This window comes from Borostomias antarcticus (assembly GCF_949987555.1).
Source record: "Borostomias antarcticus genome assembly, chromosome: 30".
Taxonomy (NCBI): Eukaryota; Metazoa; Chordata; class Actinopteri; order Stomiiformes; family Stomiidae; genus Borostomias; species Borostomias antarcticus.
In genome coordinates, this window is record NC_140263.1 from 5,572,401 (window position 1) to 5,587,994 (window position 15,594).

The 15,594-nt window shown below is 42.3% G+C and overlaps 3 protein-coding genes across 5 annotated transcripts; 2 read left to right on the forward strand and 1 right to left on the reverse strand.

Annotated features, from left to right (window-relative positions):
- Positions 1-1,682: 1,682 nt before the first annotated feature.
- On the forward strand, positions 1,683-5,745 carry gpn3 (GPN-loop GTPase 3). Its single transcript, XM_084460070.1, has 8 exons — positions 1,683-1,838; positions 2,482-2,590; positions 2,953-3,120; positions 3,452-3,576; positions 3,937-4,052; positions 4,552-4,648; positions 5,054-5,182; positions 5,415-5,745. Exons 1-8 carry the CDS (start codon positions 1,791-1,793, stop codon positions 5,466-5,468), a joined length of 846 nt encoding a protein of 281 aa, XP_084316196.1. The 5' UTR covers positions 1,683-1,790; the 3' UTR covers positions 5,469-5,745.
- A 667-nt stretch (positions 5,746-6,412) lies between these two features.
- On the forward strand, positions 6,413-9,723 carry arpc3 (actin related protein 2/3 complex, subunit 3). Its single transcript, XM_084460074.1, has 7 exons — positions 6,413-6,502; positions 6,964-7,063; positions 7,589-7,665; positions 8,036-8,104; positions 8,220-8,346; positions 8,798-8,892; positions 9,403-9,723. Exons 1-7 carry the CDS (start codon positions 6,497-6,499, stop codon positions 9,463-9,465), a joined length of 537 nt encoding a protein of 178 aa, XP_084316200.1. The 5' UTR covers positions 6,413-6,496; the 3' UTR covers positions 9,466-9,723.
- A 177-nt stretch (positions 9,724-9,900) lies between these two features.
- Positions 9,901-14,201, reverse strand: ube2g1b (ubiquitin-conjugating enzyme E2G 1b). 3 transcript variants are annotated; one of them, XR_014631078.1, is made up of 7 exons: positions 14,033-14,201; positions 13,498-13,600; positions 13,275-13,372; positions 12,842-13,020; positions 12,623-12,744; positions 12,348-12,415; positions 9,901-11,348 (listed from the first exon to the last, which is right to left on the reverse strand). XR_014631078.1 is itself a non-coding variant. In XM_084460075.1 (6 exons), exons 1-5 carry the CDS (start codon positions 14,073-14,075, stop codon positions 12,658-12,660), a joined length of 510 nt encoding a protein of 169 aa, XP_084316201.1. In that variant the 5' UTR covers positions 14,076-14,201; the 3' UTR covers positions 9,901-11,348; positions 12,623-12,657. The 3 variants fall into 3 exon arrangements, 1 of the variants encoding a protein (XP_084316201.1); XR_014631079.1 differs by having other exon boundaries at positions 12,348-12,744; XM_084460075.1 differs by lacking the exon at positions 12,348-12,415.
- Positions 14,202-15,594: the final 1,393 nt, after the last annotated feature.

The following is a 15,594-nucleotide window of genomic DNA, read 5'->3' on the forward strand; positions in this document are numbered from 1 at the left end:
TGTCCTGATGCTGTCCTGCTGTCTCACCTGTCCTGATGCAGTCCTGCTGTCTCACCTGTCCTGCTGTCTCACCTGTCCTGCTGTCTCACCTGTCCTGATGCTGTCCTGCTGTCTCACCTGTCCTGCTGTCTCACCTGTCCTGCTGTCTCACCTGTCCTGATGCTGTCCTGCTGTCTCACCTGTCCTGATGCAGTCCTGCTGTCTCACCTGTCCTGCTGTCTCACCTGTCCTGATGCTGTCCTGCTGTCTCACCTGTCCTGATGCAGTCCTGCTGTCTCACCTGTCCTGCTGTCTCACCTGTCCTGATGCACCTGTGGAGCACGTTCATGTAATGCTGCTGAATGAGTTTGCGGACGCGCTCCGCGCTGTAGGCGTCTACCACGCTGTACAGGAAGCGCTTCTGACCTGGGGTCAGCTCTGAGCTCTGGGACAGGGACAGAGAGTGGGGACACTGTCACGTCTCAGGAGTACAATGAGTTATTGGGAATATAGTTTTATATTGAAGATAATAATATTGAAGATTGAATTGTTTTGTCCTTTTACTGGCTGCACCTCTAGAAACGGAGCGGTGGTCATTGTCTTGTGGATGTGAATGGTGTTCATGCTCTGGTAGTTTAATGTCTGCCCTCTGGCCGGTGATCTGTGTGTTCCCTGGACATCACCAAGGCTCACATTCACCAGCGCTGCGGAGAGAGAACATCTGATTAAGTGATTTATAATCAGAATGATGAGGTCATCCTCATCTCCTCCGGTTCTATCATGTTGATGATCTCATGGCCCTGAGGAGGAACCGAAGTACGATCGTGGGAACCTTGCAGCGGTAAGCCGTCTCCCTGCTACCATGTCCCCAGGCTGATTGCCGGTGTAGTATTTCCTCTGGTTTCTAGTTGACAAGCACACCACATGTGTCCTCATTTCCAAAACCTCGTCTCAGGTTGCAATCTACGTTCTGACAATCTGACATTTACGAAAATTTTTGGTTTTTGTAAGAAATATGTTTGCAGTCTGTGAACTTACCTCTATTGGAGTAATGTGATCCCACAGACCTGCAATATAAACCAGGTATTTGCTTTATCCAGTAGGCTACTGTTTCCCCCCCAGTCCTGTTGCTATTTTATCCCATTGCCACATACTGTAGCTTTTCCAAAATGTATCCTATCCCCAGTTTTATTATTATTTACTATTTCCCATGACTGTAGTTCTTTCTGTTTAATGTTAAGGTTCCTAACCCATATGGAACTGACCTTTTACCCAATTAAAACTGATCTGAAAGTGATTACATCATCTAAGAGGAAGAACAAACGTGATTAAAATAAATACTTCTGAACAGAATCACGTCACAAGACGTTTGCAGTGACCTACTCACCTTGGCATGACGCCATCCTGCTGCTTTCGTTTAACTTTGCTGTGAAACTTTCTTTCATCAAATGTCACTTGCTTTTTCATGTCAGGAGACAAACTACGGTGCGACCAAATTGCACCGAACAAATCTACTTTATTATTTTAGTCCAATGTAGAAGTAAAAATGTAAAAATCCATGCAGAAGAATAACTGCTGTTGTTTGTCTGGCTGCATCCATCAAGGAACAGTAACTTATACGAATTGCGTTTCTAGAACGAAAGAGCTTTTTTGGACCAATACAGCAGCAGTAGTTCAGAACAAAACATGGCCGCAGTGTGTCCGTAAGCATGATGCTAACAAGGGTCCTCCATTTGATATGAAGTTATAAGAGATAATATCGACATACTAAACTAGTTCAGATATTTGGGAGCTGACACAGGAGTGTGAACATGCCTCGTTACGCACAGCTCGTCATGGGCCCGGCCGGAAGTGGAAAGGTAACTAGTGAAGCTAAGCTAACTGCTAGCTCTCCACCCAGACTGGTGCTGAAATGGGTTAACATTAGATAACTATAACTTATTATGTCTGTGTTGAACTTACTGACAGCATAACTAAATGTAAACGGCTGGCAGAACCCCCCTTTAATTGTTTGCTCTTATGCCCTATGGATATCTTTCACATATCTGTGTTAGTTCTATATATAGTATATTTCCACATTCCACATATCTCCATGTATATGTAACCCTAGATAATTATTGTATTTCATTATTTGGTAGTGTTGTCTATCATTGATTATTTAGTACATTTGTATTTTTATTATTTTGTGAGTTTGTATTTTATTATTTTGGATAGAGTTACATCCACACTTATTCCCCTTCTGGATATGTTAGTTCCTACAGTAGAGAGCCCCCCTGGGGACTTGAATTGGGGGTACACACCTGTTAGGCGGTGGAGAAGAACATGTTCTCAGGTCTGAGCGTTTTGGCTATGTTGTAGGACTGCCGTATCCATTATTAAAGAACTGGGTGTTTAACCCTAACCATTTGTAGCCCTGTATAATTCCCTTCAACGCCCCAGGAGACTCGGAGAGTAAGCTACTCGATTTTTAGGGCTACATATATATATTTCCTCCAATTCCAGAGTACCTACTGCTCTACCATCATCCAGCATGCCGAGGCGATACACCGCTCTGTACAGGTGGTCAACTTGGATCCAGCAGCTGAACACTTTGATTACCCGGTCATGGCGGGTGAGGAACCCAACAACCACCTCTCAGTGTTAAACCCATAAATACATCTGTGTTTGTTAAGTCTATCTGGTTCACACAATGTTTAATTTAATGTAATGTATTGCTTTATAAATGTTCTTAGCCGGTAGACAAACATACTGCAGGAGCTTGCTCGATCGCCTTGTTGAGAGAGGTCAGGGAAGAATTTTTACAGCTCACTTATCTGACCCCCGGGTGATTACTGTTTTTTTGCTTCCCTCTGGAATATGTAGAGAGTGGGTCGTATGCCCACCTCCCTTGTTCTCTGTAAAGCGCATTGTGTTGCCTCTGGGTATGAAATGCGCTATACAAATAAAGCTTTGATTGATTGATTGATTGATCAGATATCCGCGAGCTGATCCAGGTGGACGACGTGATGGAGGATCCCTCTTTGAGGTTTGGCCCCAACGGTGGACTCGTCTTCTGCATGGAATACTTCGCCAACAACTTCGACTGGCTGGAGGAGAACTTGGGCCATGTGGAGGACGACTACATTCTCTTTGATTGTCCAGGTCAGCTGCCGGTCATAGCATCATATTACACATCATATTAGACTAAGGACATAAGAGATTGATGAGCAGTTCTGGTGATAGTGACTACCTGTTTCCGATGCCCATAACTTGATGCTGAACATAACATGTATAACAGTGAGGTGTAGTTCCAGTTGTGAGGATGATATTAGCGTGAGGATGAGGGTGATGGCGGTGCTTGTGGCAGGTTGTGAGGATGATATTAGCGTGAGGATGAGGAGGATGATGGCGGTGCTTGTGGCAGGTTGTGAGGATGATATTAGCGTGAGGATGAGGATGAGGATGAGGAGGATGATGATGGTGCTTGTGGCAGGTCAGATCGAGCTGTACACACACCTCCCGGTGATGAGGCAGCTGGTGGAGCAGCTCCAGCAGTGGGAGTTCCGTGTGTGCGGCGTCTTCCTGGTCGACTCCCAGTTCATGGTGGAGACCTTCAAGGTAAACAGCCACTGCTGCTTTCTTTATATAATATATAATACATACAGGTGGCTATTTATCCATATCTCTATATACAGTATCCAATATCTCAACTCAACTCAAAAAAGCACATTTAAAAATAACCGTGGTTGAGCAAAGTGCTGTACAGTATAGGCACTAAACAACAAACGGCAACATATTAAATAGCAAATAAGACAATAAAAAAAGGGGAAAACATACATTAATGTATCGGGCGCTAAGCTCGTCATGACATGAAGGCCACTGTGAAAAGTATAGTGTAATATGTTTACTACTGTACGTAGGATGCAAGCTGGTTGTAGGAGTGATCTGAGAAAGCCGTTCCCATGTGTCCCATCTCAGTTCATCTCAGGTGTCATGGCTGCCCTCAGTGCCATGGTCTCCCTGGAGATCGCTCAGGTCAACATCATGACCAAGATGGACCTCCTCAGCCCCAAGGCCAAGAAGCAAATCGAAAGGTAGGTTTCAAGGATGGTTATTTGTCGTGTGTACAACATACAGGTACCGTGTACAATGAACTACTCACCTGAGACCTTCTCCTCACATAGACTCTCTTACTCTGAAAATGTAATTTAATGTTATTTATTGCTTTGTTCTTAGCCGGTAGACAAACATACTCCAGGAGCTTGCTCGATCGCCTTGTTGAGAGGGGTCAGGGAAGAATTTTTTACAGCTCACTTCTGGCCCCCGGGTGATTACTGTTTTTTTGCTTCCCTCTGGAATATGTAGAGAGTGGGTCGTCTGCCCACCTCCCTTGTTCTCTGTAAAGCGCATTGTGTTGCCTCTGGGTATGAAATGCGCTATACAAATAAAGCTTTGATTGATTGATTGATAGACAATACAAACAAGCAATGAAATAAAATGCTGAAAAAACAAGTACTCAGTGAAAAGGTAGCAGCGATAGAATAATGTGTCAGTGGGACTGACAGTAAAAGAGATCTCTTTCTCTCCACACAGATATCTAGACCCAGACATGTACTCAATGATGGAGGACAACTCTGTCTCCATCAGGAGCAAGAAGTTCAAGAAGCTGACCAAAGCCATCTGTGGTCTGGTAAGATGAGAAGGCTTAGCTAACGTCAACTTGACCTTCCCCTCTACATCTCAGTGATGGGCTGAGACTGATGGGACCTTTCTATCATCTCTGTCGTGTATACTGGAATAAGCATGTAACGGTAACCGCGGTATTACGGTAACCGCAGTATTTTTGGGTCACGCGGTAACCTTGGGACTGGCTCGGTAAAACCGTAGGCTAAACTCACTGTTCTGGACTGATCAGATGTCTTATATCAAGCTAACTATTGGCATCGGTGTGCTTATCGGTGTCATATTTATTCAGTTTAAGTAATTTACGATCAAGCTAGCTAACCACCGTTAGCTCAATTGGCTCAGTTGAATGATACTGTATTCTGTATGTGCATGTTCACCATATATGTACGTGTTCATCTCTACTCTTCAGATTGACGACTACAGTATGGTGAGGTTCCTGCCTTTTGACCGAACAGACGAGGAGGGAATCGGCATAGTGCTGCAGCACATCGACTTCTCCATCCAATACGGAGAAGATCTGGAGGTCAAGGAACCCAAGGTGAAGCATGGAACTGTTCTCCCATCTGATTCTTATACGTTCCACTGAACCTTGTGACCCACTCATCAACTATGTTCTCATTCCCTGTTCTGGTTCTTCTATGTTCCACTGAACCTTGTGACACACTCATCAACTATGTTCTCATTCCCTGTTCTGGTTCTTATACGTTCCACTGAACCTTGTGACACACTCATCAACTATGCTCTCATCTCCTGTGTTCTCCTGTCCCTAGGAGACTGATGAGGAACCGGGGAACTCAAACTATGACGGGTTCTTCCAGGACTGAGGAGAACCGAAGCAGGAGACTTAAAAAAGAAAAGATCTTTGGACAAAACAATGCAAAAAAAAAAAGACTTTGACAGACAAGACATTAGAGATGGAATTGCATCGCTGAGTCTTATTTATTACTAGTTTTTGGTTGTTGACGTTTTTAAATATTATTTATCATTTTCAGATTGAGGGGTATTTACCTGTAGCTGTCAAATGTCTCATAACGTCGTCCAGTTGTTCCAGGAACCATGTGTCATGGTGGTTTTAAATTGTTGGTAAAAGCATTGACAAAAGTGAAGAAAGACTTGAATAGTTATTGAATATTATATTTTTCAATAAAATGTAAACTCAAAGAAGACTGAGGTACTAGTCAGGTTCATTATGCTTTGGGGGGATTTGCAAAACTATACATTTTTGGGAAGATTATTGTATGAGGAATCAGAAAATATACATTTTTGGGAAGATTATTGTATGAGGAATCAGAAAATATACATTTTGGGGTAGATTATTGTATGAGGAATCAGAAAATATACATTTTTGGGAAGATTATTGTATGAGGAATCAGAAAATATACATTTTTGGGAAGATTATTGTATGAGGAATCAGAAAATATACATTTTTGGGAAGATTATTGTATGAGGAATCAGAAAATATTTTTGGGAAGATTATTGTATGAGGAATCAGAAAATATACATTTTTGGGAAGATTATTGTATGAGGAATCAGAAAATATACATTTTTGGGAAGATTATTGTATGAGGAATCAGAAAATATACATTTCTGGGTAGATTATTGTATGAGGAATCAGAAAATATACATTTTTGGGAAGATTATTGTATGAGGAATCAGAAAATATACATTTTTGGGAAGATTATTGTATGAGGAATCAGAAAATCATACAGTATGTCGCCACCTGGTGGTCTTTCTGGGGAACTACACCTGACCACTTCCTGTATAATCTGCTGGGTGGGACAAGCGGAAACGTCCTGAAACGCTGACATATCTCTTGCGCTGAGCAGTCAGATTGATATTTTAATCATTCAAAATGCCGGTAAGTACAACCTAAAGTCATATAAACCATCATTATAACCTGTATGAAATGTATGCGTTGACTAACTGCATATCTGGGACGATATTAACCCACAATGCTTCTCTAGAGCTGAGTAGCATGAAGGCTAGCTGGGTTAGCATCACCAAACCTGCTCAGTTCAGTCATTTGATTAGATACTCACAATATTATTATTATTATTATTATTTAACCAGTTGCCAATAAATAGATGGATTCCAACTGCTTGTTCTGCTAGATTGTTAAGCTAAAGCTAGTTAATGTTGGTCTAGTTTGCTAATGACCAGACAGACAGAAGCTCATCTCTGACCTGCCATGGTTTGATGGCCTCAGTCACAGACCCAGCTGATCCCATCCTGACCTAACTAGGATCATAATGTGATGAAGCGTCTCATCTATCCATCTCCCCTTCCCTTCCCTTTCCTTTCCTTCCCTTCCCTTCACAGGCGTATCACTCCAACCTGATGGACTCTGACACCAAACTGGTGGCGAACATGGCTTTGCTGCCCCTTAAGACCCAGTACAAGGGCCCTGCGCCTGATGAGAGTATGTCTTATGTCCCTGTCATGTCCCTTGTATTGTGGGGAGGTTGTAGCTCAGGAGGTAGAGTGGGTCGTTCAGTGACCGTAGGGTCAGCGGTTTGAATCCTGGTTCCTCCTGATGACATGTTGAAGTGTCCTTAGGCAAAGACACTGAACCCCAAATTGCTCCCAATGAGCAGGTTAGCACCTTGCATGGCAGCTACCGCCATTGGTGTGTGAATGTGTGTGTGAATGTGTGTGTGAATGGGTGAATGAGAGGCCTTCATTGTAAAGCACTTTGGATAAAAGCGCTATATAAGTGCCGTTTATTTACCAGTTGTGTTTTATCTTATATAGTCACACCCATGAATTTGACTGTACCACTTTTTTGATTATAGATATCAATCATAAAATGTTATATCTCACCAGGATAAAGCCCATTTCTAATTTAGCCAATGCTAGGCTGATGCTACACCTTGCTTCCTTATTTGGTGTCATGACTCGGTTTCCTCCTCCATTTGTAAAAGTAACTCTTTCTTTTCCGTTATAGCCAGAGACACAGACATCATTGACGAGGCTATTTACTTCTTCAAAGCCAACGTCTTCTTTAAGAACTATGAAATAAAGGTAAGGGAATATTCAGGTGTTTTCTGAATAAAATGGTTGCTCTGTATGTGAATAATCTAGTATTCACTGCTACAGTGAGTCCCCAGAAGATATGCTATACTATACTTATCTGCGTCTCTCAGATGTTTTAGGGAAGTTGTCAGAGCTCAGCAGTGTTGTCGTCCAGGCCTGTGTGTTAGTGCTGGCTGGATACCCCACATGCCCCAGCCTGTCTGTGAATGTTGCCCTCGGCCATGCAGGCCTCTCGTAGCTTCTCTCAACCATTCATCCTCCCGCTCTGAGGGTTTGAGCATAATATTACGCACCAGAAGTACAGAGCTTTGCTTTTTCCCCTCAGCTTTGCTTTACATTTTGTTGTTTTTTCCCTCAGAACGAGGCCGACAGGACCCTGATCTACGTCACCCTGTACATATCTGAATGCCTAAAGAAGCTACAGAAGGTACCCGGACCACACTTACTCTCAAACAGAGACAGTTAGTCAAAGACCAGACAGTTTGGTGATGACGAACTGACCCTTTATCCCTCGTCTATTGCCGTGTGGTCGGTGTTTACAGTGCAGCTCCAAGAACCAGGGGCAGAAGGAGATGTACACGCTGGGCATCACAGACTTCCCGGTGCCGGGAGAGCCGGGGTTCCCCCTGAACGCCATGTACGCCAAGCCCAGCAACAAGCAGGAGAACGGTACGCTCCTTAAGGCTCTCACTGGGGCGGGGGTGGAGGTACAGCAGGATGGTCAACTCACTGGTCACTTTTAGGCAGCCGTTGTCAGGACGCCTGAGGTAACGTCTTCTGATTTCAGAAGAGCTGATTGGAAAGTGTTACACATAAGAATGTAAAGTTTATTCTTGTCATATATAACCAGTACAGGGACATTGGGATTCATGTCATATATAACAATTCTCCGGTCAGAGTGATGTAGATGTTCTCATATGGGTGTGTGTGTGGTTCTCCAGTCAGTGATGTAGATGTTCTCATGTGTGTGTGTGGTTCTCTGGTCAGTGATGTAGATGTTCTCTTATGGGTGTGTGTGTGCGTTCTCTGGTCAGAGTGATGTAGATGTTCTCATGAGTGTGTGTGTGGTTCTCCGGTCAGTGATGTAGATGTTCTCATGTGTGTGTGGTTCTCCGGTCAGACCTTCTGAGGGCGTACCTGCAGCAGATCCGCCAGGAGACGGGGTTGAGGATATGTCAGCGTGTGTTTGACCCCGAGACGGACAAACCCAGCAAGGTGAGACCTTTGACCTCCGACCTCCGTCTGGCTTCTACAACACACACAGGAAATGACTTCAGTTACAACTAGGGCTGCACAATTAATCGTGAATTAATCAAAATCGCGATTATGACCTCCGCGATTAACTAATCGCAACAGGCCGCAATTAATGTGATTAATAATTTTGCTTTGAATTGAGTGTGCTAGGACTACACGGACAAATCACAGGCGCTTATGCTGTCTGACCAATCACATGCGTTCCTGCTGAGTGGTTACGAAAAAGATGTCGCTCAAGCCCAGCAGGTCACATGCAAACCGTGCAGAGCTAAAGCTATTACTTTGAAATATGAATCGCAATTATTAATCGCAATTACAATTTTGAAGCAAATAATCGCAATTATTATGTTTTGTCATAATCGTGCAGCCCTAGTTACAACTGAACGTTTGATCTGCTGGTTGCCGAGTCAGCTCTGGAAGAGTGAGAGGGACTTCCTGGATAAACTAACCTCGCTACCTCTTTTATTTCAGTGGTGGATGTGCTTTGCTAAGAAACAGTTCATGAACAAAAGCCTGTCTGCCCCCGGCCAGTAGAAACCCAGGACCCCCCAGCGGTTACTCCTCATCTGGTGGAAAAAGGGGGTTTCTTTTCGTGGTGTAATATTTCCTCTCTCGTTGTGCTTCCACTTTTGTGTAGCTGAAGCAGATTTTATACTGAATATGGATCCAAACACAAGGTCATGACCTTGTTGTCCAGCTGTTTCATTGATCATGTTAAGCTGGTGCTTAATTCAATAAAACAATTCAAATATTGTCCCTGGAATGTCTTGCTGTGTCCAGGTGTGAGAGAACATGTATTTTTACTGTCCCTTTAAATAGGAGGAATAAAGCACATGCCTCTTCTTTCCTGGGAAAGTTATACATCAATACTGCCGTCAAACTGTTCTAGCCGACAGGTGGTGAAATGTCTCATGTTACAGGATCAGTAAATCATATCCACATATTTAGTCACACCTGTTTGGCCAAGTCTTTTATTGCTTGTAACAATCTTACCACTTCCACTCCGATACCATAGTAAGACCACGCCGCAATTACAACTAATGAGTCAGTGTTTCGTGAATATTCAATCCATATCAAATTATTTCCATATAGGCAATATGCTTCGTTTTGATTTAGTTTTAAGACACTTAAATGCAACGTTTCAAACCAATGTCAAATTTGTTTAATAGTTTTCTCAAATTTCAGATATCTGGAGAGCAGAAATGTTCAGAACATGGTCAGATCTGGTTTAATGTTCACAAAACTAGACAGATGACATACAAGTAGTGCTATTATATGGATCCATTTGTACAAAAGAAAATGCAATGTCTGTGTGGAGTTTCAACCAATAGGATGATGCTACTTGATCTCTCTTAACCAGCAGATTTAACAGAACACTTTTCAAACAAGATATTTCTCTGTTCACGTTAATGGATGTGCAATGCTAGCATTAGGACTTGGGAAAAATACACAAAAGACAAATCACATGATACCTATGGTACAGTTCATAATATTTACATACACAAAAAATACAATTTTTGAGCTGAGATCTTTATTACAAAAAATATTGTCCCTCATTCTTACAACTTGCACATTTTTTGGTTTGTCCAAAACAATTCTAGATCAAAAACTGGAGACGAATCCTGACAGTAGTTGACGTCACGAGACGGTTTCCTTTGATTGCAGGGAAACAAATTAAGGCAGCAGAGTGTGTTGACCCTTGATGAGGCGGGGCTTAGGAGGGGGAGGTTCCAGAGGGCGGGGCTTTGGAGGGTGAGGTTCCAGAGGGCGGGGCTTTGGAGGGTGAGGTTCCAGAGGGCGGGGCTTTGCAGAACATTCTGGAGGGTGTGGTTCCAGAGCGCGGGGCTTTGCAGAACATTCTGGAGGGTGTGGTTCCAGAGCGCAGGGCTATGCAGAACACTGGAGGGTGTGGTTCCAGAGGGCGGGGCTTTGCAGAACCCTCTGGAGGGTGAGGTTCCAGAGGGCGGGGCTTTGCAGAACCCTCTGGAAGGTGAGGTTCCAGAGCTCCAGAGGAGGGACAAGGGAAACCATTGTCGGCCTTTTTCAATCTCTTTATTTCTCTTAACGACCTCCAATGCTCCCAATTCCAAAATTGCATAAGAGACAAGTCTGGGGTAGATGGCTCAGTGGCAGGTTCAAAATAAACAATAAGCTCTTCCACAAAAAAAAAGATCGCTAGAACATGCATGTTGGGTTGTAATAATACTCATCTAATCTAAATAAATAATCATAAACACCCTAGGGTGAATGAACTGGGTGTGGAGCTCGTTTTTTGCCACACATTCACCTGAGGAAATCATGTGACCATATTTACATAACAAAGGAAACGGGGGCGGGCTTTCTATTCCTCCTCACCTCCTGTGAGAAGAACACAGGTGGAAAAGTCTTGATTGACATGATTGAATCCCTTTTCCAAGCTGAAAAACAAAGAACACAGACGGCTTCTTTAATGAGGGACCTGCTAGAAGGGTTACTGTGGATGAGGCTTAACAAGTTTTAAAAACATGTTTCCAGGTGAAGGTGGTTATGATTACCAAATATCCATCGAATGAAAAATCCTTAAAATGAGCTATGACTATGATTAGAGGTCTGAGGAAAATCAGAAGGCTTGTCAAATAAATGTGAAAAGAAATACAGAGCACAAGAACAGTAATGTAATTTTAATTGTTTACTACTATTTCATCATTCTTTTATTTGACTTATTTGAAGCATACAAATGTACACAATTCTACGGAAGAGCATTAGGGCCAACAACAGTTTATTATTTTAAGCTTCTGAGTTTAGTCAGAATTTCTGAGAAAAAAAGTCATAAATAACGTCTGAGATTAAAGTCAATTTCTGAGAAAAAAAACTAGGAATTTCTGAGAAAAAAAGTCAGAAATAACTTATTTACTTATGAGAAAAAAGTCAGAATTTCTGACTTTAAACTCAGAAGCTTTAAAAAAAAAAAAAACTCAGCTGTTGGCCCTAATGCTCTTCCGTACAATTCTCATAAGAATCCATTTGCATTGACAGATTATTATTTGGATTGTCACATCAAGCACTTTTTAGATTTAGCCCTATTGGAATTGTATAGTCCATCGACATCTGACACTGTTGATTTTTAATTACTTTTTTGGGGTATCTTTTATATTTATACTGTATTTGTTAATGAGTTTTCCCCCCTAACGAGCTACTGTAGTACTCATGGCCACCTTCACCCGGATTCTTTTCATTCTATGAAGTTTCTTTAACCTCATAGAGCTATTTTCACACAAAAAAACATTTTGCATGTCTCCTAAATACGCTACAAAGAGGATTTACAAGCTAAATTAGCATTTTCTGACCTCACACCTTAAGACCGAGGTAAAAAACAAAACAAAAATAAGACGACTGGTTTGTTCAAGCCCAATCAACAATCCAAATGACTTTCTTACCCTGTTCAGCCACACAATTCTTAGTTGTGAAGTTGCAAAAGTTGAATGGCCATTGGCAACCATTTCCCCTATGGATGCATCATACACAAACATGTCCTTTCAGCAGGGGTCATTAGCATCATTTAACGGGTGGTTCATGTTCTAGATAAGCGTCTCAAGTCACACAGGTCATGTGTTTGGTTGTGTGAGACGGTCTTTGAGCCAGTGGGTGGTTCTCAAGTAGTGCTGTGCATTTTTGAGTCGCAAATAAATATCCAGAGCTGTGGAATCCTTACTTTGTGTTGGGGGTGCTGGTTGTGGGGTAGAGGACCTAGTCGAAGGCCATCTCCTGACTCCTCCTCACGCAGCGCGCGACCTTCCTCTTAAACTCTCCGGTGGGATCATCGCGCCACTCTTTCTGCCGGGGGGGAACAGAACACACCGGAACCATCAGCCCGGTAGCCAATCACCACTCACCAGGATTACGATCGCCATGTTCAGAGTCGGGGACTTACAGCCGCGTCCACGTTGGCAGGGGAGTCGCCGTTGGGGTCGGCCAGCATGGAGATGACGCTGATCATGATGGTTTCCACCGTGTGAATGGGCAGCCAGCGTTCCTCCGGCTTCTCATATCCAAACTTGTCCTCCCCAGGCTCGTGCAGAATGGAAATACACACATCGCCGTTCTTTGAAACTGACGAACAAGAGATTGCAATTCAGGTTAAGACGTATCATGAAGACAGCATTTTGACATCCCTGGCCGACGGTGTAACAGGGAAGCAGAGGGTGTAACAGGGAAGCAGAGGGTGTAACAGGGAAGCAGAGGGTGTAACAGGGAAGCAGAGGCTGTAACAGGGAAGCAGAGGCTGTAACAGGGAAGCAGAGGGTGTAACAGGGAAGCAGAGGGTGTAACAGGGAAGCAGAGGCTGTAACAGTGAAGCACTTTACCGTTCGGGTGCCAGATTTCTGTGATGAACTTCATCTTAGGAGGCCTCAGGGGGTAGTCATGGGGGAAGATCAGGTACGCTTTAAAGAATCCTCCCTCGCTGCAAGAAGAATGATGGGTTTCAGATAGGCAGCAACAGAGGAGGGTGAGAATAATCAATCAATCAACTGATTGATTGATTGATTGAGAATAATACAAAGCCACTGAAATCCTCATCAGACTCACAACAGAGTATCTTGGGGTCCAATCACGACCACCTCCCACTGATAGATGTCCTCATCATCTATGAGCCCAGCAGAGAAGCCCTCCACTGGGTTCTTGTTCAGCTCTACAATGATTGATTGATTGATTGATTAATTGATTTTATTTATTATAAGACAGGGACAAGGTACAGTAGACTACATTTAATGAGACACAAGCCATTAGGAGCAGTTGAGTGATCAATAATCGGGTTGGACTAAGAAATGAGCTCTTATATGAACATATTGGGTGATTAAAGGATGGAGGATTGTTTTATTTTAAGTTAAAGTGAGCTGCTACGCCATGACATGTGGTTAGCATGCTAGCTAGCTGTCTCCCTATAGCTTCCTAATGTTAAACACAAACCAATGCTAACAGTAGACATGTATGGTATTTAAGCTGACTTTAAAATGTCATCTTAATGTAAATTACATTCATTATTCAAGCTAAAACAGCTATGGGACAGATAATGCTAGTTAGTGATGCTAATGCTAGCATGCTAACACACCAGCCCATTTACCTGTGAGTTGTTTTCTGAGCAGCAGAGATGATTGATCGGTCATGTTTGTGTTTCTCTACGAACCTAAAGACCTGTCACCACTAGGAAATGAAACACTGGGAATAAAACGTCATGAAGAAGTATGTGACACGTTTGAAACAGGGCCTGGTAAGTTTCAGCTGAAGTTACAAGCAGGAGAATCCACGCATGCGCAGTACTGCGTCAGGTTTTCAATACGGGCGTCGACGCATGCGCTGTAGAACAGTGTTGTTGTTGATGGGATGGTCGTAAATTAGTAAAATGTTTAGATCTAGCTATAAGAATATTCAGGAGAAAAAAGGGACAGAGAGGAAGTCCAGAGGGACAGAGAGGTGTGTATATATATATATATATATATATATATATATATATACTGCTTGTATTAGTGTTGTTTCATTGATAGATAGATCTAAAAATATTTAGATCTAGCTATAAGAATATTCGGGACAAAAAAGGGACAGAGAGGAAGTCCAGAGGGACAGAGAGGTATATATATATTGCTTGTATTAGTGTTGTTTCATTGTGCTTATTGTGTTTTTACTGTCTTTGTAAAACACAATAAAACACAATAATATATACATATAATATATATATATATACCTCTCTGTCCCTCTGGACTTCCTCTCTGTCCCTTTTTTGTCCTGAATATTCTTATAGCTAGATCTAAATATTTTTAGATCTATCTATCAATGAAACAACACTAATACAAGCAGTATATATATATATATATATATATATATATATATATATATATATATATATATACTGCTTGTATAAGGTGTTGTTTCATTGTGCTTATTGTGTTTTTACTGTCTTTGTGAACTCTCAATAAGCATTTCATTTGACATGGCATGGAACACACAACACATTCGCCTTCTTCCATTTTATTCAGGTTGTGCCTCTCAAACAAAAGCTACATCACACATACAGAGAGTGTGTATAGATTCTTATATCTGATATCCGTATGCCATTACATGCCTTACAACAGTCTAGAGTTGAGTAGGGAAAGTCAGCAATAGTAGGTGTACATTTCTTTGGAAAGGTGGGTGGTTATGGGTAAATTCTCTCCATGCTTCATACATACAATAAGCAAATATGTTTTTTTTACAATGCTTATTTACAAGTGATTCAGAAGGAGACAATGCACACCCAAAACATTCAGGTGTTCTAAGTTTATACTGCGTCAAACCCAAGCGTTCTAGCTGTGTGACATATCGATGGTTCTGGTGAGATCCTCGCAGAACTGGAAAGCAGGATAATGTTTATAAGCTTTTATATCATGAACCTTTCCTAACAACTTGCCTTCTATAGATGGTGATAATTCCGTTGACAGCTGCAGATATAATTTATGTCGCTTCATATTCTTGCGCAACACCATTAGTATGACTCAGGTAATAAGTGTGAGAAACACAACAAAAAGTGACAAATGCATAAGCTTAAAAGGTCAGAGGTCCCCAGCTGATGAAGAGATCCCCACTTCATACACAGGTGATCAGTAGGAACGCCACTAGACAGAGAGGTCATGTAGGGTCACTGTGACTTCG

What these genes read in the sequence shown, in the direction of transcription:
- arpc3 (XM_084460074.1), top strand. An exon ending in GGGCCCTGCGCCTGATGAGA is followed by an intron (nt 7,064 to 7,588) that starts GTATGTCTTATG and finishes TTTCCGTTATAG; the next exon opens with CCAGAGACACAGACATCATT. An exon ending in AGACGGACAAACCCAGCAAG is followed by an intron (nt 8,893 to 9,402) that starts GTGAGACCTTTG and finishes CTTTTATTTCAG; the next exon opens with TGGTGGATGTGCTTTGCTAA.
- gpn3 (XM_084460070.1), top strand. Translation starts at nt 1,791, where the DNA reads ATGCCTCGTTACGCACAGCTCGTCATGGGCCCGGCCGGAAGTGGAAAG. An exon ending in CCAAAGCCATCTGTGGTCTG is followed by an intron (nt 4,649 to 5,053) that starts GTAAGATGAGAA and finishes TCTACTCTTCAG; the next exon opens with ATTGACGACTACAGTATGGT. An exon ending in TGGAGGTCAAGGAACCCAAG is followed by an intron (nt 5,183 to 5,414) that starts GTGAAGCATGGA and finishes TCCTGTCCCTAG; the next exon opens with GAGACTGATGAGGAACCGGG.
- ube2g1b (XM_084460075.1), bottom strand. Translation starts at nt 14,075, where the DNA reads ATGACCGATCAATCATCTCTGCTGCTCAGAAAACAACTCACAG. An exon ending in GCTCAGAAAACAACTCACAG is followed by an intron (nt 13,601 to 14,032) that starts GTAAATGGGCTG and finishes CAATCATTGTAG; the next exon opens with AGCTGAACAAGAACCCAGTG. An exon ending in GGACCCCAAGATACTCTGTT is followed by an intron (nt 13,373 to 13,497) that starts GTGAGTCTGATG and finishes TTCTTCTTGCAG; the next exon opens with CGAGGGAGGATTCTTTAAAG.